Source organism: Octopus bimaculoides, chromosome 5 (assembly GCF_046866305.1).
Source record: "Octopus bimaculoides isolate indiv1 chromosome 5, ASM4686630v1, whole genome shotgun sequence".
NCBI lineage: Eukaryota > Metazoa > Mollusca > Cephalopoda > Octopoda > Octopodidae > Octopus > Octopus bimaculoides.
In genome coordinates this window covers 96,432,531-96,454,474 of record NC_142932.1, presented here as the reverse complement: position 1 = coordinate 96,454,474, position 21,944 = coordinate 96,432,531, and the positions used below count along the sequence as shown (strand labels likewise).

At 35.7% G+C, this 21,944-nt stretch overlaps 2 protein-coding genes across 6 annotated transcripts in view; both read left to right on the top strand.

The window, feature by feature from the left end:
- LOC106869170 (nucleolar RNA helicase 2) overlaps nucleotides 1–4,660 on the top strand; it is a 43,831-nt gene extending 39,171 nt beyond the window's left edge. For all 5 annotated transcript variants that reach the window (XM_014914790.3, XM_014914786.3, XM_014914787.3 and 2 more), the window contains exons 11-14: nucleotides 558–631; nucleotides 2,432–2,591; nucleotides 3,641–3,772; nucleotides 3,969–4,660. In XM_014914790.3, the coding sequence (XP_014770276.1) occupies nucleotides 558–631; nucleotides 2,432–2,591; nucleotides 3,641–3,772; nucleotides 3,969–4,292 (690 nt within the window). In that variant the 3' untranslated portion in view covers nucleotides 4,293–4,660. The remainder of the gene's footprint in view (nucleotides 1–557; nucleotides 632–2,431; nucleotides 2,592–3,640; nucleotides 3,773–3,968) is intronic.
- Nucleotides 4,661–12,731: 8,071 nt separating this feature from the next.
- LOC106869171 (THAP domain-containing protein 5) lies at nucleotides 12,732–17,655 on the top strand. Its single transcript, XM_014914791.3, has 2 exons — nucleotides 12,732–12,973; nucleotides 17,136–17,655. Exons 1-2 carry the CDS (start codon nucleotides 12,861–12,863, stop codon nucleotides 17,509–17,511), a joined length of 489 nt encoding a protein of 162 aa, XP_014770277.1. The 5' UTR covers nucleotides 12,732–12,860; the 3' UTR covers nucleotides 17,512–17,655.
- Nucleotides 17,656–21,944: the final 4,289 nt, after the last annotated feature.

Below are 21,944 nucleotides of genomic sequence, written 5' to 3'. Positions count from 1 at the left end.
TGGAATTTTGTTGGTGGAAACCATGTTGACTTTGTATGTGTGCACGCACACACGCATGGCTGTATGGTTAACATGTTTATAATTGTAACCACATGGTTTCAGCTTTTATCTCACTGCATTATACCTTGAGCATGTCGTTGGCTGAAACTATACTGAGGCTTGTTTATATGTGTGTATATTGTTTGTGCTTCTCCATGCATCCTCACATTGTGCATTGTCTCCCATAAAGAGTATATCTAGCAACTCAGATCATGTGGAGAGCAGTGGAATATAGGGAAAAAGAACTGGCAACAGGAAGCATATTTGGTTGTTAAGAAGAGTGTGTTGAATTGCCTTTCTATATGACTAATATAGCAATTTGCTGAAATATGTACCAGACTGAGATATATATGGAGGTCAGTAGGATCAACTAAAACCCCTCTCTGGTTGCATTCCTGTAATTGAAACCAGTAAAAATAAGTAGATTAAAATAGATATACACGTATATGATGTATTTGGAGTAATTATTGTTACATTTTCAACTTTGCTTTTATTAAATAAAACCTTTTTTTTTATAGGGTGTCAGTTTTAAGCGAATTGGTCCACCAACCACAGTAGATATCATCAAAACATATGCTAAAGATGCTGCAAGGTAATGATGTGTAATATCTTTTTATTGTAGGGTTATATTTGATATGTATATTAATTATTGAATGACAAAGGAACAGGACATATGCAGTCAACTCCATTAGCTTACAGCTGTTTCAGATTTAAAATGTAGAAAAGTTTTTAAAAATCCAGTAGAATAGGGTGAAAAACTAGAGGTAGTCGATAGCTTCCGCTATCTGGGCGACCAAGTTAGTAGTGGGGGTGGGTGCGCTGAAAGTGTAGCTGCTAGAATAAGAATAGCCTGGGCAAAGTTTAGAGAGCTCTTACCCCTGCTGGCGACAAAGGGACTCTCACTCAGAGTAAAAGGCAGACTGTATGACGCATGCGTACGAACAACCATGCTACATGGCAGTGAAACATGGGTTGTAACTGCTGAGGACATACGTAAGCTCGCAAGGAATGAAGCCAGTATGCTCCGTTGGATGTGTAATGTCAATGTGAATACCCGTCAGAGTGTAAGTATCTTGAGAGAAAAGCTGAACATTAGAAGCATCAGTTGTGGCGTGCAAGAGAGACGATTGCGCTGGTATGGACATGTGGTGAGAATGGATGAGGATAGCTGCGTGAAAAAGTGCCACGCCCTAACAGTTGAGGGAACCCGTGGAAGAGGTAGGCCCAGGAAGACCTGGGCTGAGGTGGTGAGGCAAGACCTTCGTACATTGGGCCTCACCGAGGCGATGACTACTGACCGAGACCTTTGGAAATGTGCTGTGCGTGAGAAGACCCGGCAAGCCAAGTAAGATCGTTGCCAGTGCCCCTGGACTGGTTCTTGTGCGGGTGGCACATGAGATGCACCATTTTGAGCGTGGCCGTTGCCAGTACCGCCTGACTGGCTCCTGTAGGATTTTCGAGCGAGATCGTTGCCAGTGCCCCTGGACTGGCTTGTGCGGGTGGCACATAAAAGACACCTTTTCGTGCGGGTGACACGTAAAAGCACCCACTACACTCTCTGAGTGGTTGGCGTTAGGAAGGGCATCCAGCTGTAGAAACTCTGCCAAATCAGACTGGAGCCTGGTGTTGCCATCCGGTTTCACCAGTCCTCAGTCAAATCGTCCAAACCATGCTAGCATGGAAAGCGGACGTTAAACGATGATGATGATGATGATGATGACATACAGGGAACAAAGTATTGATCTTAAAAAATTAGCTGTGTTATTGTTAAAAACAAATCTATATCTATGTTTTACCTGGGAATTGCTGTAACTTGTAATTTGAATGATTGCTTGCCTGTGTTTTGAGTAAGTTTTACCCAAAGAAAAGGGAATTTGAAGAAATTCTCATTCTAATTTTTGTGTTGTTGCTGAAAACTCTGATCTTTTACAATATGGCATTGTTGCACTAGTTCGCATAATTTTCTTCCTCTTCAAATATCGTTTTTACTCTATAATATAGTTGAATTAAATAATTTCAATATCTTGAGAAATAACCTATTTCATGAAGATGTCTGCTCCAATATAGCCTGGTGCAGTTTATGATATTTCACTTTTGAGGCAAGATGTTAGGAGTGTCAGTATTCCATGTCAAATTCCTAATATGGATTGATTTAATTCCTTGTGTAGTCCATTAAATTGTTTCAAGAACCCAGCCATACACAACCTTTTTAGTGAAGATTTTATTTTACTTTTGGCCTTTAGTAATATGTCTTTGAATCTGAAGGTAATGATGTCAAGCAAAGTAATTACTTATCATTTTTAAGCTTATGTGACTTGATCCTCTTCCTCCCCTCCACAATAAATTGAAAGAAAGCAAATTGGTACTAATTGTTTTTCTGTCTCTTTTGCAGATCTTTAGATAACGTTCCTGATGAAACTTTAGATTACTTTAGAGACTCTGCCAATATTCTTATTGAGGAACGAGGAGCTGAGAATGCTCTTGCCGCAGCACTTGCGGTTATTTCTAAAAGCACAAAAATTATTTCTCGATCACTTTTAAGTGCTAAAGAGGTAAAGTATCCTTAAATTCTGTTGTATTGTGTATATGTCTGTATTTTGGGGGAATGGTGGGTGTTTTAACAGTTGGGTAAAATGTAACAGATCACTTTATATACAGGATATTTCTTGTAGTTATGATGGTTGAAGATAAAAGACTTAGGTTGAAGCCCACCTTTTTCTAAATGTTTTTTAAAAACCTAGATAACAAGAAGTCCACTTTATTAAATGTACAATATGTGCTGAAGGGGTTAATTATAAATGTAATAATGTGAAAGTTATTAACTAATACGGCAATTATATTTAATTATAAATGTATGTATGAAGTGTTGAGTTGGACGTTGGAAATGGTGTGAAAGCATTGTTACTTAGGAGATATATTGAATAGAGGAGTAGGATCAGATTTGGCAGCGGTGGTTTAGTAAGATGTGCATAGATGGTGTTGCCAGAATTGCTTGACACTCCAATGAGGAGAGTAATGAATGCAAAGCAGTAGAAAAGGCTAGAAAGTGTAGAAAATGATAATAGTTCTGTTGATCAGCAGTGTTTATTGCTTAGATAGAGGGACAAAGCAATGAAGTATAAGGGATGATAGGAATAGATTTTGGTGGAATGTATGAAGATAAATAAAGTAGGTGTGTTACATGCTGAGGAAGGATGTGACTGAGTAAGAAGAATGATAGAAATGAGTGTGGGAGAAAGTAAAAGAAAGAGAACTAGCTGAAAAGTAATAGAGAAGGAAATGGGAGCAAGCAAGTTACTGAGGATGTAGAGTGGAGAAAACTTATGAGTCTGCAAAGCTCTCTGTATTCGAGAAAACAATCCGACAATGCTTGTTGCAGGCCATCACTATTTTCCTGAGATTCCATAAATTCTTTATGACCTTTGTGTATATCCAACTTCTTGAGTAAGGATAGTATTGGAAAACCATGCTAACAATCATCTATGATAGTATATTACTATACATTATAGTATACATTACGTTATAGCTTTTGTATTTGTTTCCATTGTTCAGATTTTGGAGATGTCTTTTTATTAATTCAATTTTTTTTAATACATTTTAGGGATATGTATCTTTTGTTTTGCGAACAAATACAGAAATTCGTTCCCCAGGCTATCTGTTAAATGCTTTGGAGCGACAGGTACCAGAAATGTCCTATAAAGTTGGAGAAATTCGTTTAACAAAAGACAAAAAAGTGAGTATTTGTAAGAATTCACCTGTTACACTGGAAAACTATTTTTAGCATTCATTATTGATATGTAATGCTTGTTGTAAATATTAATTGCTAGATATTTTGGTTCATTTTTCTATAATGGCTAAATTATTTATTCTGTATAGATAATACAAAGATCAGATTTGAAGTCCTTGACAACTTTGTTTTTGTATTTTAGGGTGGTGTCCTAGATGTCCCAGCAGATATGGTGCGGCTTTTGGAAATGAAATGGTTAAATTCAAAACATGAATCTTTAGAAAAAGCAACTGAACTGCCAGAACTAATAGAAGACAACAGCGCAATGAGGAATGGCAGACGAGGCTATGGAGGTGGTGGTGGTGGTGGTGGCGGTGGTTATGGAGGTGGCTGGGGACGTGACAGGAACTCTAGAGGTGGTGGTGGTGGTGGTGGTGGGTTTAACAGAGGCCGCAGACCAGACTGGAGAAATAGTAGATTTGATAATCATGGAGGTCCACCCAAGAAACGCTTCAGATTTGACTAACAACTCATGAAGAGAAACTTTAAAATGAAAGTTTTCAAAAGATATACACACTGACTTCATAAAAAATTGTGTGTATGTATGTATATATATATATATATATATAGATATATTGATATATATATATACACACACACACACATATACATATATATACACACGCACACACACACACACACACACATATAGGTTGACTGCCTCATGGTTATATTGGACCAAAAACTGGGCTGTAGAGAAGGTGGAGTTCTGTGCTGTCAGCTAAACTGTACCAAAATGTTTCTTTTTTTAGTCTTCACTAATATTTCCACCATCACAGCATACAAATCTTTTTGCTTCTTTCAGGTGAATCTGTAATATAACATTAAGCATAACTTCTTCTTGTTATTCATTTATTCTGTGATTTGATTGTATGACTATGTCATTGAAGTGCTGATAAATTGTGAACATGATCTACTACAGCTATATTTCATTAGGTAGAATTACGCAGTGTTCACAGAAATTTTTAAAGCTCAGTCTATTGATTGGGAATATTTTTACTAAAGTTTGCATGTATCATAAGTTATAGTTTTATGATAATAGTCATGATCTATCCGTGTCTCTAGTGAACCTTTAACAAGAAAGTTAGGTCTTCTAATGTAGTATACTATTTCTGCAAATGTAAACCGATTTGGAAATGGCATATTTATAGGTAACTATGGATTCAGTGCCCTTAACAACAAACTTAACTAAAGAATGACCAGCACAATATGCTAATTGTTACTGAAATTTGTTGAAACGTCCTTTTGATGAACATGTTCCTGTTTATCGTGAATCAGTTCTGCACAAGCAAGCTTAGAGAAAACAGTTTTTTTTTTTGTTTTGTTTTTTAAAGAATAGCCTGCCTTGTTTTCATGTTTGTCTAACATCCACTTTTTTCATGCTAGTATGGCTTACACAAGGAGTTATTTGAAGCAGGATTTTGCAGCAGTATGTTCTTCCTAAGTACCCAGTTATGTTAGCAAGGAACGACAACAATATTATCATTTGCTCAAGCAGTTAGTGATGCATAAAATATCAACATTAACCTGTGTACACACACGTCTGTGCATGCAGTATTTATCTACCATAGTCTTCTATAGCGCTAGCTGTAATAAAAGACAACTGAAGTGGGATTGAACCCAAAACCACATGGTTGTGGAGCAATCTTTTTAACCACGCAGCCATTTCTGTGTTATAGAACATTTGAGTATTTGAGTTGATGTAGCAGTTGAGGGTACCTGTGGAAGAGGTAGACCCAGGAAGACCTGGGATAAGGTGGTGAAGCACGACTTTCGAACATTAGGCCTCACCGAGGCAATGACTAGTGACTGAGACCGTTGGAAATATGTTGTGCATGAGAAGAACCGGCAAGAAAAGTGAGACCATAACCCGTGGCCTTTACCATGGGTGTGGCCAGCCCACTTATGCATACCTTTACTTCTTTGGACACAAAACCCTGCTTGCGAAGACCTGTTGAGGCAAGTGAAATCACAATCGAAATTGAACCAAATTCGACGACTGGCACCCATGCCAACCTTCCTTCATTAGACACTAAACTCACCTTGCGAAGACCTGTTGGGGCAAGTGTAAAAAGCACCCACTACACTCTGAGTGGTTGGTGTTAGGAAGGGCATCCAGCTGTAGAAACTATGCCAGATCAGATTGGAGCTTGGTGCAACCATCTGGTTCGCCAGTCCTCAGTCAAATCGCCCAACCCATGCTAGCATGGAAAGCAGACGTTAAATGATGATCATCTCAGTTGTAGGAACATTATATATGAAGCTTACGAGTATATTAGATGAACATTACAGAAAAAAAAAATGTGGCTTAGGATAAATATCTTTGTTAAATCTCTTATGTAACTTAGGTCCTAACTAGTGTTCAGAAAGTTGAATCCCTATATGTGATTCCTCCTACAAAAATTATGCCAATTTATATAAATCTATAAAATATTTTCTAAAAGCTTGGGTCAAGAAAATTAGTTGGACTTCAGTGTTTATAAGCACAACTCTATTTTCATGTTCAGCATGATGTTATGCCCCCCCCCCTCCAAATATAATGTCAATTTCTAAAGTTATTTTTCCTGATTCCCCAAATATTTACAAAATGACCACAGGTTAACATGTATCCTGATGCAACATTTTGAAATTTGTTTTCTGTGATTTTTTTTATTAATCATTAAGCATAAATATGATTTTATTACATTGGGATAGTTAATGAGGTTAAATTTAACTTCTGTTGTCCCAGTGAAAATATTTCAGTTGTTAAAAAGCTTTTTCGAGTATTGTATTAAAAATAGATATTGAGGCATGGCATGTCTTTCTTTGGAATAGGTGCTTTGCAGTAGATCTTGTGAAATCATTTCATATAACCTTCAGTATTATGTAACTTCTCAGATGTTGAAAAAAGATACTGAGGCAAGACATGATTTTCTTTGGAACAGGTGCTATGCAGATCTTGTGAAGTCATTTCATATACACTGCTTGATGCTAAGGCCTTAAAAACTCTTGGTGCTCAAATACTACAGCCGAATTAAGATGCATCAATGTATTACAGAGCTAGATGTTAATGAACTCAGTAACACACTTGCTTTAAATAGGAAAGAAAAAATTTAATATTGGCTCTTTTGTCACATGGTAGACTTATAGCAAGGTGAGTTGATCACCATATATGAATGTAATTTCAAAGCATTTAATTCTTGGTTTCCTAGTGATGAAGTAATTAGTTTTATGGTTCACTATAATTTTAAATCTTCATTTAAGATAATTTTCATCCATATAAATTGCATATTAAATACTAATGAAACAATGCACTATATAAGAATATTTCTTGGTATCAATTTCCAGGTAATAGTCATTAATCTCAAATCACGTTTTTCATTCCCCCTCTGAAGCCATCTTTGCCAGGACCAGAATTGGAGTTTCTCTCAAGAAATAGGCTTTTTTTTTGCCCCAGGCCAGGAAAGAGATGTTCTCTGCAATAGTTTAACCCCCTACCATTCAGATTACTCTATCATGTGCAATGTTTATTTATCTGCATTGTTTTGAATTTATTATACGTTATCTTGTAGCTTTGAGATTTTGATGATGTGATTGTTATTTTTAGAATGACATTGTGGTAGGTGTGAGAGGCCTGATCTGGTCAGTTTGAACAAAAGAGACTATTTAGGCCTGGTATGGCCAGTTTGAATACTAAAGGTTAAAATGCCCAAGACATGATGACATTGCTAAGTGAGAGCATATAACTATTTATAAATTTACAGGCCATTGTTGATATACTTTGTGCAGGTGTAATGCATTGACTCTTTCTAGCTTATGATTGTACCTTCAAGATGTCTACAGAGAACCTTTATGCAGTCTACCTCTGGCAAGTGGACTTCTGTTATTGACATGACGCTATTTTATAGAAAATCAACGGGTTAAATTTTTTTTTTATGTTTCTATTCTAGTTAAAAATAACATTCACGAAAAGACTAGCTTACAAAATACCTGTCAACGTTTGTAGTTAATGATATTGAGAATGCAATAATTTTAAAAAATAATTCTCAAACTTAAATTTATTAAACCTGCGTAGAAACCAGTTGTTACAGATAGTTAATATGAAAAATATATTCCAAGTTACATACATATACAGAAATAAACCTGCATAACAAGCAAAAATAAATTTTTATATCACATGGGCCAAATCAGTGTAATAAATGAAGAAAAAAAAATTAATAAAAAGGGGTGCAAAGATACCTTATGGAAGGTTATTATACTGAAATATAAAAGGTGTTATACTTTTTACTATAAGAGAACAAATGAGATTGCTGTATTATCTATACATCAAATTAAGATACATCCACCTGGCACATAACATGAGTACCTAAGTTGCTGCTAACTCTGCAAAAAGTACCAGCCATGTGATGGCAATAAATTCATTTGAAGAGTACCCTGTGATTGCAGATGAAATGTTAGACTCAATGATTAACTCTGTTGACATGGAAGATGCACGCAAGAAAAGAATTAACTTATGGACAACTAATGCTCATACAAGATGGAATATTAGCTAAATGCAAAAAGCAATGGTGGTGGTGTGAGCTAAGCACTTATAGTAACTCATATGGGGGGGGGGGGTTCATCTTCGGATTCAACTAGGTTAGCGGTTTCCAAGCTTTTCACTAACAAGGACTCCTCTTATTTAAACGAGTTTTTTCATGGATCCCTTTTGATATATATATATATATATATATATATATATATATATATATGCAATTTTTTATTTAGTTCATGGATCCCCAGTACTACCTTTGCAGACTACAGGTTGGGAACCACTGAACTAGGCTAATGTTCTAGTGCTACCATGCCCTAACTTATTGTTCATCATTTAAACCTAAGTGTTGTGAACCTCATCAACCGAATGGATTGTGGAAACCAGTTGTACTTGCTCAGCAGCACATTACTGAAATGCTGTATGTGGAAGGTTAATTATGTCAATGGATATGCATTTCATATACTTTTTATCAGTTGCATTGAGGCTAAGCAACAACCAAAAACAAAATACCTTGCTGGTTTCAATCATTGTACTGTGGCTATCCTGGGACACTGCCTACAAGGGTTTGGTCAATCACCTCAAACTTATTTCATTCTTGCAACCTATTTTCTTGTTCTCTATTTGTGAAATTGCTACATGTGCACACATATTTACAATGAACTTTAACTGAGTATGTGTCTAAATTATTCTCACAAAGTATTGTTGATTCTTAGGATATGGAAGATACTTTCCTGAAGTACAACACTGGTATTGAGCATGAACCTGAGTCTTTTACAGAGACCATAACTACATAGCATTTCCTATTTAGAAACTGAGTTCTAATATCACCAGAGCTGACTTTGCTGTTCAGTGTCATCGCAGCTTCAATAATATCAGTATTAGTTATGCACTCAGTTGATATAGGTGATCTCTCCTGCACCCTCCGAAGTGAGTGTGTCCCAGTGCCTGTATTATAAGTTCCTATTTGCACCATGAGAACTGACGAGTGGCTTGCTGGATTTAATTTTTTAAATGTTTTAGAGTAAATTCTTGAGTTGCTTGAACACAAAAGAAAATATTGTGATTGAACATGTGTGGTTGGTTGCCAGTTACTAGGAATTGTTGAAATGAATGTTACTAAATTAACATTAAGATTATCAGAAAGCCTATTTATTCACATTGTTTTGAATTAGTCATGCGTTATCTTGTAACTTCAAGATTTCAAAGATGTCATTGTTTGTTTTTAGAGTGACATTGTAGGATAGGTGTGAGAAGCCAGATCAGTTTGAGCAAAATGGAGTATTATGTCTGGCTTAGATGCTAAAGAGTGAAAGAAGTTACTCAATTAGAGCTGTTGTCATTGGTGAATGAAAATAGTCACGATTTTAGACTAGGAAAAATCTAACGTTTTATTTACCATCAAGTAATTAGTGTAATATTTATAAGTTGCTCATTAACCAAACAACACTATATTATAGCATTACACATGTGGAAAAAAAAATTGCGTTTTATTTTAATATTTTGAATATAGCAATGAAACCAGATATAGTCATGGAAGTTTTGCTGGATTTGTTAGTTTTACAGCATTTCATATGTTGAAAGCACCTGTGCTTGTCCAATCACTTGAAGTTAAGCAATGTCAAACCAAATTAGTCCTTGGACAGGTGAACCTAGGTGCTGTAAGCAAAACTTTTAGTTAGACATAGTCATGGCTGTGTGGTTTGAAGTTTGTTTCCCAACCACATGGTCCCGGATTCAATTCCACTGCACGGCACCTTGGGCAAGTATCTTTATTATAGCTTTGCACTGACCAAAGCCTTTCGAGTGGATTTGGTAAATGGAAACTGAAAGAAGCCCACCATATATGTGAGTGTTTGTTCCACCACTTAACAGCCAGTGTTGGTGTGTTTATGTCCCCATAGCTTAGTAGTTCAGCAAGAGTGATAGAATAATTACCAATCTCAAAAGAAATGTGTTATTTGTTTGACTACAATCCTTCAAGGCAGTGCCCTAGTATGGTTGCTGTCTAATCATCGTTTAACGTCCGCTTTCCATGCTAGCATGGATTGGACGATTTGACTGAGGACTGGTGAAACCGGATGGCAACACCAGGCTCCAATCTAATTTGGCAGAGTTTCTACAGCTGGATGCCCTTCCTAACGCCAACCACTCAGAGAGTGTAGTGGGTGCTTTTACGTGTCACCCGCACAAAAACGGCCACGCTCGAAATGGTGTCTTTCATGTGCCACCTGCACAAGAGCCAGTCCAGGGGCACTGCCAACGATCTCACTTGGCTTGCCGGGTCTTCTCACGCACAGCACATTTCCAAAGGTCTCGGTCAGTAGTCATCGCCTCGGTGAGGCCCAATGTATTAAGGTCTTGCCTCACCACCTCAGCCCAGGTCTTCCACGGGTTCCCTCAACTGTTAGGGTGTGGCACTTTTTCACGCAGCTATCCTCATCCATTCTCACCACATGTCCAAACCAGCGCAATCGTCTCTCTTGCACACCGCAACTGATGCTTCTTATGTTCAGCTTTTCTCTCAAGATACTTACACTCTGACGGGTATGTACATTGACATTACACATCCAGCGGAGCATACTGGCTTCATTCCTTGCGAGCTTACGCATGTCCTCAGCAGTCACAGCCCATGTTTCACTGCCATGTAGCATGGCTGTTCATACACATGTGTCATACAGTCTGCCTTTTACTCTGAGTGAGAGTCCCTTTGTCGCCAGCAGAGGTAAGAGCTCTCTAAACTTTGCCCAGGCTATTCTTATTCTAGCAGCTGACTGAAATAGATAAAAGGTAAAAGACATATAATGTATCGACCAGGCTATTATACACCGCTGGCCACAATGCGCTTCCTTGCATTGTTAAAGCTATTGAATGATGACACCCCACTGGGCAGGTCATTTGCACAACTCAGATTCATCATCTTCATCGTTTAACGTCCGCTTTCCAGTATATATTGTGTTAACCACAGTCAAGTTAGTTCTGTGGACAATACTGCTCACTGCAACATACAATGATGAATCATACTGGGGCACAATGAGACCACGAAAATATTGCACTCTTTCTATAGTTCAGTCTTTCTATACTTTCTGGTGGTGGATTTGGTCAGAGCACGACAATTAGTGTCCCTCTACACTTAATGTTTGTCCTCTGCATCCAAACTATTTAGGGGCTCATAACGTTGTGTGATGTTTAGTTCCAGCTCATTTTTTGTGGAGTAGATGTATATTGAAAAGCATTCCAGCCACAACAATTCAGTCTTGTGTGCAGGAAGCTCAGAATCACATTCGTTGTTTGACATTTAGAATGTTATTTCTCTGCTAGCAGGTCGAACAATCATGTAGAGGCTTCCTTGGTTTGATGCTGCATTAATACAGCAGGAGTTTGAAGGTGGCCTTTCATGTAGTAAAGGTTTGACCAGGTCGAAGTTTACTGCAACAACAAACTGTACCCCAAGCATGCCCAGGTGTATTTTTGTGGAAATCTGGTGTAAGCATCCCATATAACCCCTCATAATTTTTGTATTTTTAGAAAACTACACATGGGAATTCATATGATTATGCAAAAAAAAAAAAAATGTATGATTTAAGGGCGATTTGGCTGTGTTTTTTAGTGCATTTCACAACCACCTGATACCTTCGTCGTTTCTTTATCACTCTCACATGTATTGATGTTTTTCAATATTTTTCTCCACATACACATTTAATGATATTTTTAAAAAATTCGAAAAAGAATGGAAGTTTTAGGATTTATGAGGGGGAAGGGGTTAAATATTTTCTTTATTAAACATTGTTTTTCATAATTGTATGAATTCCCATGTGTAGAACAAATTCGCAAAAGATTTCCTGAAAATTTCAAAAAATAAAAAAGTTACGAGGAGTTATATGGGGTGCTTAAACCAGAATTCCGCATTTTAGAGGGGTCGGGGAGTCCCCGTTTTTATTACTTAGTGTTGGTAATCTGTGGAATGTTATTTGGTGTTTATTGTAGGCAGATTGGAGCTCCAAGCAAAACTAGCATAGTCCTTTATAGATCCAACGTATCTTTTGTATACTTTGTTGTTTCTTTCTGCCTGGCAAATGTAATACCTACTGATTGTATGTATATCAGTTTTCTTCCTTTTACTTCATATTGTATGTGTGTTGAGAATTTTGTGAATGTGTTAGCATTTTGTCTTCGGTGAATGGTTTGTTTATGTTGTTGACTGTGATGGTCGGTTAAGGAGTCAAGTGGTAACTTGTTGATCTAAGTTTTGGTTAATTTTAATTTCAGTTCAACTTACGTTTATTGTTTTTATTATTATATATCTCTTAATTCAATAAAAAAATTTTCGGAATTTTCTTTTGCAAGAAGATGCATAAAAATATTATAATAATAGCAGTTTAAAAATATTGATATATTACTGTATGAAAAAAAATGACATGCGGATAAAAAATTGGAGCGATACTTTTTAGGAAGTTGCCGGTATTTCCGGGTCCATTTATACAGTTTATTAAAATCGAGATTTTGAAACCAAAATAGAGCAACATGCCTCAATGTTGCGTTCCACAATGTAACAACAGGAGTGAAAACTGTGATTTATCTTTCTATCGATTCCCGACAGCAGAAATGGACAAAAACAAATGGTTAAAAGCTATCAAGTAAGTGTCAAATTCCGTCAACTTCCAACGCCCACAGTCGAACGCTTGGGTCCATCCATTAATCGGTAGAAAACAGTAGTAGATACTGAAACATATGTAAATATTGCGCTAATTGACATGTTTAGAAGTGCATAACGCATCTGATGCGTCTTGGATTAACTGTTTTTATTATAACGGGACTGTGTTTCCGAATGAGGTTGTTGAATCTGAAGATAACTGATTCCATTATAGACCTGATAAAAATTGAAAGCATAATTAATTTTGGAACATCCTGATGTACTGATTTGGTAAATGTACGAACGAGTCAATACTTCCAAGCTACTTTTTCTCAATTTTAAGCTCTAGTGTGTAATGGATGGTTTCATTTCTTTTCTTTTTCTCTGTCTTTCAATACTGTCAGTGGTAGCATGTTATGCGATTGGAAATTATTTCTGTTTACATTTTCACCGTGCAGTCGACAACTTAAATTTCTTTCAAATGGCGTTGTCTCGATGTTTGTATTGAACGTTTTCAACGTCCAAGATGTTAGTAGCTTTTAGCGTTTTTCAAATTTCCTTTTTTATTTTAAATTCTAATCTTTATTTTCATATCTGGGAGGAATTAATATTTCTTTCTCAAGCAAGATGGCGCCTATTCGATTGGAAATATCCTACCTTAAAATCTTGACAATTTTATAGTTAAAAACTTTATAAAGTAATATTAGACATGTTTCTGGATAAAATAGTATCATATCTTTACCCACTGCTTACTTAGAACTGATTAGGCAAACCCTAATTTGCTAACATTTCATTTACTCTTACTTTCATTTTATTTTAGCAGCTTCATATATATTAATTGGAATTTATATATATATATTACATTACCCAACGACAAATTCAATTAGTAAATTATTCAATACTTTATTATTTTATCGTCTGCCTTCACGTTTTGAGTTCAAATTCCGCCGGGGTCGACTTTTCCCTTTCATCCTTTCGAGGTCGATAAAATAAGCACCAGTTGAATACTAGGATTGATGTAATCTTACCCACTCCCCAAATTTGCTGGCCTTGTGTCAAAATTTGAAATCAGTATTTTTATTACATAATATTGACATCTTTTAACTAAACACAAGGCCGAGTTTTTGTAAAGATTAGAGAATAATAATTACACAAATCCCAGCATATTGCTGGTATCCTCTTTATCGATCTGGTGGGAATGAAAGTCAGAGTACAATAGGATGAAAATAACGCTTTTTCGGTTCTGCATTCTCCCATCACTGTTTAGATATATAGAATTGCAAAAATTCTTTTCATTTTTGACAAATACACACACACACACTCACGTATTAACTAAACAGGCGCCCATACACACACGTCTTTAAAGCTGAATGGTGGTATTTACTCTCACTTGTTGAATTTATGGTTAATTTCTACGTTTGTTCATTTAATCAGAGAAAATGAGGGGCCTATTTCGCTTATCTTAATTCATTGGAAAACCGGACTCGTCTCTGAGTGCAAGGATAATTGTGAATCCGATCTCCACGCAGATATTCATGTTAGTCCGTCAGTACTTAAGGTTAACAGTTAACAGCAACAGACCATAGCATTTCCGAATTTTCTTCATGACATTCCAGATATCCTCATATAATCCACAATAAACGATTGGAGATCTTACAAGAGTGCTCACTGAATTTACTTACATGCGATAAAGTAAGCTGGACGAAAGAGATACATTTTATTGTTACGTAACATTTTCTTATAAATTTTAGTTGCACACAATAATATTTATTCCTGTCCTAGCCTTTGAGTATGAAAAGTTTAACCAATATTCTATTTCCTCGAACTACACATTAAATATCAAAGAACTCTCAGTGGCTTGCAAACTACACTTGACATAGAGCCTCAAAATGAGATTATTTTTAATTAATAATGAATATTCTTTGTGCCATAATTTTGTCCATTTAAAAGCACATAGATTCACTTTTAAACTAATATTTTTCTATTATTCTGTACATTAACAACTTGCTTATTGTAATCTCTAACAATTCCTAAATAACTACTCTTCTTTAATGCTTTTTAATCTTTTTCACTTATTCACACCAAGCTTGTATTGCTTCCAGTATTTTCCAATAAAGATGTAAAAAAGGATCATGTCTCTTTCTATTGAAAGACAGACAAAATCATCGTTTATATCAAAAAGCAATATTCTTCACCCTCGTTGCTCTTGGACGAAACAAAACCCATAATTTCTTGGCCTTACCATCTCTGCTGGATATTCCTGGCAATCCAACATACAAACCTGTAAAAATTCCAGATACTAACCTTTCTCTTCAAAATGAGAAAATATTTCAGCTCTAATCAGTTGCTGACTCTCAACAAGGTTCAAGTGAGGCCCATGATGAGATGGTATTTCTCCTACTCATATAAACATTCGAGAACACATTCAAAATAAGACCTGATTGACAAATATTTGCTCAAAAATGCACTTCAACCTCTGGCACATAGACATACTGTCTCCTTTCTTTTGCTTAACTAATTAGTTACATACCATCTCCATTCATCTTTCCTCCATAATCACCCCTATTATGTCTATTTAAGACCTGCACTAATGATGACTGGTTAAACCTTCCAACTCAGAGTGTCAACCATCTGGAATTTTCCCCCTGCTAAGTGTAGGAAGAATTTTGATGGTCATCTATGTAACTCTTTCATCATACATGTACCATCTAGTTACAAATACTCTATTTCACAGAGTATTAGTGGCTATATTGTAAATGTACAATGAAAGATTTTGATACTTAATTACTGTATAATAATGTAAAAATATAATTTAAAATAATGAATATAAGAATCCATGTGTTTTAAATGACTAAATTAACTAAAACAATGCAATTTCCTTAGTTTCAACAGATATTCATTGATAAAATCTCTTGCCAAATATGCAAAATAATAAATTCCCTTAAGTTTGCTTGAAACTGAAGAAACCATATTTTTGCAATAATCATGTTGAACAAATATCTATTCATCTAATGAATGTCTTTATATGTGTCCTTATTAATACATATGTGAACATTTACTGAAATATAGTAATGCATTGATTAATTATAGAAAGTAAGAAAAAAAAAAGAAAGAAATGAGTTGGAAGATAGTATGCAAGCAGTTTCCATTTTCAGTAATTGAAACATAACGAAACTTTGAGATCTTGCAAAGTGGGAAGCATGAAGCTAGTTGTAAGCAATTAGTTTCTATTTACAGTAATTAAACTATAATGAAGCTTTATACTTAAAAAGTAGAAAACATGAAAGCTGGTTAATTTGTTTACTTTACATAATTGAGTTCTGTAGTTCATGGTATTTAGCTCAAAGCCTGCTTGGTTAAATATTCAAAAAATGTTTCTTTTAAATGTACATTGATAACATACAGTAAATGTGAACCAAACATTCATCACAACTAGTTCCAATTTTCTAAAAAATTGTGCTTTCAAAATAATGTAAAAATATAAATTTTTTTTAATAAGCCAAAGTATACTTAAGGGTTTATGCTCAGCTCTTGTTTCATGGTGTTGACTAAATAGGTGATAACTGTTCACTGGATGTTGTTGGCACTCCGTCGCTTACGACATCGAGGGTTCCAGTTGATCCGATCAACGGAACAGCCTGCTCGAGGATATTCAGCGTGACACAGTGTGACAAGGTTGACCCTTTGAATTACAGGCACAACAGAAACAGGAAGTAAGACTGAGAGAAAGTTGTGGTGAAAGAGTACAGCAGGGTTCACCACCATCCCCTGCCGGAGCCTCGTGGAGCTTTTGGGTGTTTTCGCTCAATAAACACTCACAACGCCCGGTATGGGAATCGAAACCATGATCCTATGACCGCGAGTCCGCTGCCCTAACCACTGAGCCATTGCGCCTCCACGTTCATTGGATAGAGACTCAATTGCTAAGTGAAGTGAAACATTTGGAATTAAATGCATTGCTTAATTCTGTTTAGTCTCTTCAACTGATCTGTATGTAACATACATATAAACCTATTTTATTTGCATTTGTGGAACTAAGTGTTTGAAATAAATCTCTATGCATCTTGTTTAATGGATTTTTTTTTTCAAAATATATTGCCATTTTTATATTACTTAGTAAAATATAAAAAAAAAATTAAATGCTTTATTTTATTTGGATATTTCAGACGACAAAACTTTATTCCAACCACAAATAGTCGTGTTTGTAGTTGGCATTTTCCTGTTGGTAAGAATGCAGGACCTTTGAGATTTGCCTGGAACATAAACAACTTCCTAGAATCTCCAAGTCCAGAGAAACGTCGACGTAAACCAAATAGTAGTAACAAGAACCACAGACACTTTGACCACAGCAAACGTAAGAAGCACCAAGAAGAGAAGACATCACCCCATGTGAACCCATTAGTTGTTCTGGCCCAAGTTGCTTTGCAAGATGCAAATTCAGACGCTGTTCTTTCATCATTTGATACAAACCTCTCTATATCAAGTAACAACAAACAAGATGATGCATTAGATAACCCTAATCCAGAACACTTAGATAGTTAATCCAATTTCTAAATAGGAAATATTAAAATATTAAATGATTAAAAAACAAAACAAAAATAAAAAACACTTTTATCAACAATAATTTTCAATTATTGTAACTAGATTCCACATACATTTCCAGAAAGCTTTAATTTAGTGGGATTTAAAACATAAAGGACAAAAATTTTAATTTCATATATTTCTTTTTTTTTAATTATATTCCTGGCTGGTTATTTTACTGCTTCTTTGTAATTTATATATATATATATATATATATATATATATCATAAAATACATTTTGAAAATATATAGAGACTAACAATTCACATGCACAATCATCATCATGATTTTGGCATCTTTTTTTTTTAATTGCTAATATACAACAGATAAACTTGCAATACAGCATATTTTCATTTATTTCAGTGTTATGTTACTTGATTTTTAAATCTGAACTCATCACTTTCTGGTAGACTATCTCAGGGCTGATTTTGCTACAAACATTTCAGCCATTAACTTATAGCACATCACCAGTTTGGTAGTATTTTCTACTTGCCACTTATCTACAAATTAGTTACTCATAACCTCCTTGAGAGAAAGTACAAAAGGGCTAATGATAGTAACTTATAACCATAAGACAGTAGAATGTAATTTCAGTTAGATTTGGCTGCTTCTTCTGAGTAACATAAAACCCTCACTCTTTTGTTCAACTTGCTAGAAGTAGCGCCCAAATCTTTAAATTACTCCCTATTGTATTAAAAAAGAAGATAAAAAAGGGGGAAAATGTGGGATGATAAGACTAAAATGCCTTTGATTATAGATTTATTTGATCAGAGTTAACATGGAGTTAAAGGGAAACACTAAATGTTGACTAGCAAGCTAACGATGCAGTCTGATCTTCAGTAGTTTATCTTTTACTTGTTTCAGTCATTAGACAGTGGCCATGCTGGGGCACCACCTTGAAGAATTTTTAGTTGAATGAATTGGCCCCAGTACTCATTTTTCTTAAGCCTGGTACTTATTGTAGTGGTCTCTTTTTGCTGAATCACTAAGTCACAGGGATGTTAACATACCAACACCAGTTGTCAAGTGGTGATGGGGCCAAATACAGACACAAAGGTACACACATACACATGACGGGCTTCTTTCACTTTCTGTCTACCAAATTTTCTCATAGGGCTTTTGTTAGCCCCAGGCTATAGTAGGAGGTACTTGCCCAATGTCTGCTACAATGGGACTGAACCTGGAACGATATGATTGGAAAGCAAGCTTCTTAGTACACAGCAACGCCCGTACATGATTAGTGACAAAACTGGGCAAGTTTTGGTCTTATTAGATCCCCATTAGAAAGTTTAGTCTAACTATTCCTGTTACATCTTAGATGATTCAAGAAGTACAAAGGATTTTAGTGATAGAACATTGAGTGGCACGATAACTTAAAACAATGACTAATAGAAAATATCCTTTTACTTTAAATATCTGTGATTGTCTCCCTTGCCGTTGCATTTCGTAACCATAATTAGTCATTAGGATGACGATTTTTATTCTTCACTATAGGATGTAATTTTAATTAATTAAAATTTTCTAACTACATAAAATATGTAAGCACCTAATTTATTTTTTTCAAGCTGCAGGTGTTCCTGAGATGTTTACTCCAGTCATTCTCAGTCAGGTTGCCAAGCCTATGTAACATAGAAAATAAACCACACTTCCAAAATTTTCTGTTTCCTGAATGGAGTACTACAAAGATCTGTCCTGTTTCTCACTCAAAATCTTTCCAGGCCTCTGCAAAACATAGACATCATATCACACATAAATATCCTTTTCTACTTTAGGCACAAGACACGAAAGTTTTGGAGAGGGGGCCAGTCGATTAAATCAACTCCAGTACACAACTGGTACTTAATTTATCGACCCTGAAAGGATGAAAGGCAAAGTCGACCTCAGCGGAATTTAAACTCAGAACATAAAGACAGACGAAATACCGCTAAGCATTTCACCTAGCATGCTAACGTTTCTGCCAGCTCGCTGCTGTGATATTTCTGTGTATCACACAGAAATATCATCACACTCATAACCTCCTACTCATAACTATTACAATCTTACATTGGTCACCTTGAAATCTGGCTCTAAAATAACGGTAACATATGACAAATCTACCGTTACCTTCTTTACCAGAGTACATCAAATATAGCCAGCAATCATACTCAACATCATAAACTTAGTATAGCTAGTTGTCCCTCATGAATGAGTATGGCTTAGTAACATGTACCATGCTTTTGTTAGTTGTTTTGGGTGTCTATGTAGTGTAGTCATGACCAAGACACAGGCAGCCTCGGTGCTCCTTAACCTTTCATCCATTGGGTCATCTGGGATGTGACAGTTTGTGAAAGAGAGGGCTGAATTAGCACATGACTGGTGCTCATTACAACTGAGTGAACTGGAGCAATACAAAATGAAGAACTGTCCTCATGAACACAATATGCTGCCTGGTCCAAGAATTGAACCCATGACCTGATGATGGTGAGCTGAACAGCACTTTCACAATATAACCACAACATAACCAGATACATACACACACAAATGATAAAAATATTAAGAGTTGTATACAAAACTTCTACAATGCACATAGAGTGAAAATGATGTACAAACAATACATCAGATCCATCATGAACATGCTAACCCTGTTTGAACCCCACTACTCTCTCCATGACAAACTACAAAGGACATAAAACAATGCACTTCTTGTTGTCACATATTTTATGCAGGCCACCTATATAAGGAAACAAAACTACTGATAATGAAAGACCAACTAGATATACAAGGGGCACAGTTCATTGCTATACTAAATTTCAATATTCACTGTAAGAAAAAAATTACTTCCCATAACCCAGATACTCATAAATTTGAAGCCAAGAATACGAGAAGCATTATAAATTACAGGGGACATAATTTCGATAAAATTGCTTCCCTTAGAATTATTTACACAACTGTTTGTGGAAAATCTCAAGATTTTAAAATACCACTTTATAAAAGACCTACTAACAAAATACATATTCATTTTACAAATATCTCTGATTTTAAATATCCCCATAAAAATAAATAGAACAAACATTTAAAGCAATATTTATTGAAAATATCTCCACATTATTAAGGTATCATATACACACGGAACAGCCTGGGACCCCAGTCCAGCAAACTTACAGCTCAGCCAACCAACCCCACTTAGGAACACAATTTTTATTTTTATGGTTTATCCTTCACAGCCTTACCACGACTGGTAAGACTAATATAGTTGATATTCAAATCGAATATCTATAAGCTGACGTCTGCAGGAAAACCATGAGTGATAAGAGAATTTTGAAATGTTAACATTTTGGGAGGAAGATTGGGAATAGGGGTTAATGAGATGGAGGAGTACAGGTGACAAGATTAGTGGGTCTGAGAGATGTAGTATGTAACTAGCTAGTTTAGAGGAGTAAAGGTTGTTGAAATAGTAGTGGAACAGACAGACCAGGTCAGCTTGTCTATGGCCATAAGATTGTGTGATGGAGAGTGAAATTTTGCTGTTCAGCTGGGTGGTTTTGTTTTATGAGGTTTAAGATATTCAGGTGGTGAGAACAGTATTTTATTTTCGATCTTACTTGAGCTTTGGTCAAACAGCTGGTCAGAGCTTAAGTATTTTTTGGGTCCAAAGAGAGATGCAATTCTTGCTAAGGATTGTAAGGCCTATCATTTATAGTGATGTTTTGAGCGTTTTGTGGGTTGTCCAAAACCAGGGAGGTGAGAAGTACAAGACTGTTTCTTCGATTTGAGAAATGAATATTTTTGTACTGTTGAAATAGATGAGAGTCAAAAGTTCAATGTATGATCAGCTATGGCTATTGAGATTTTATTATCAACATGGTATCTTTAAGTTTTAGGACTTGTACTGTGATCACCATTTTAAAGACAGTGTTTTGTTCAGGAGATATTGATGTAGTTTGAGTATCTATATTAAAACACTCTGGCTGGCTCAACTTACATTATATAAGATGTACATCAATAATAAAATAACACATTTTGGTCCTTAAAATTCTATTAGTTTCATCATCATCGTTTGATATCTGTTTTCCATGCTGGCATGGGTTGGACTGAGGTCGGGAAAGCCAGTGGCTGCACCAGGCTCCAATCTGATCTGGCTATGTTTCTACAGCTGGATGCCTTTCCTAACGCTAACGCCAACCACTCTGGGAGTGTAGTGGGTGCTTTTTACGTTTGAACACTAATTTTCATTTACTCATAAGATTGTATAAATAAAAAACGCCCTTAAATAAGAGATAAACCAATGACAAAAGAATTAATGTTGTTTTCCAAACTAATGTTAAATAACACAAGTATTTTAAGATCATTTTCCCAAGCTAAAGCAATAGTTAGGTTTATAGGCTCTATGACAATTTCCTCCATGTACTGTCATT

Coding starts and splice junctions, on each gene's coding strand:
- LOC106869171 (XM_014914791.3), top strand. CDS start 12,861: ATGCCTCAATGTTGCGTTCCACAATGTAACAACAGGAGTGAAAACTGT. Junction 12,974..17,135: donor AAATGGTTAAAAGCTATCAA/GTAAGTGTCAAA, acceptor TGGATATTTCAG/ACGACAAAACTTTATTCCAA.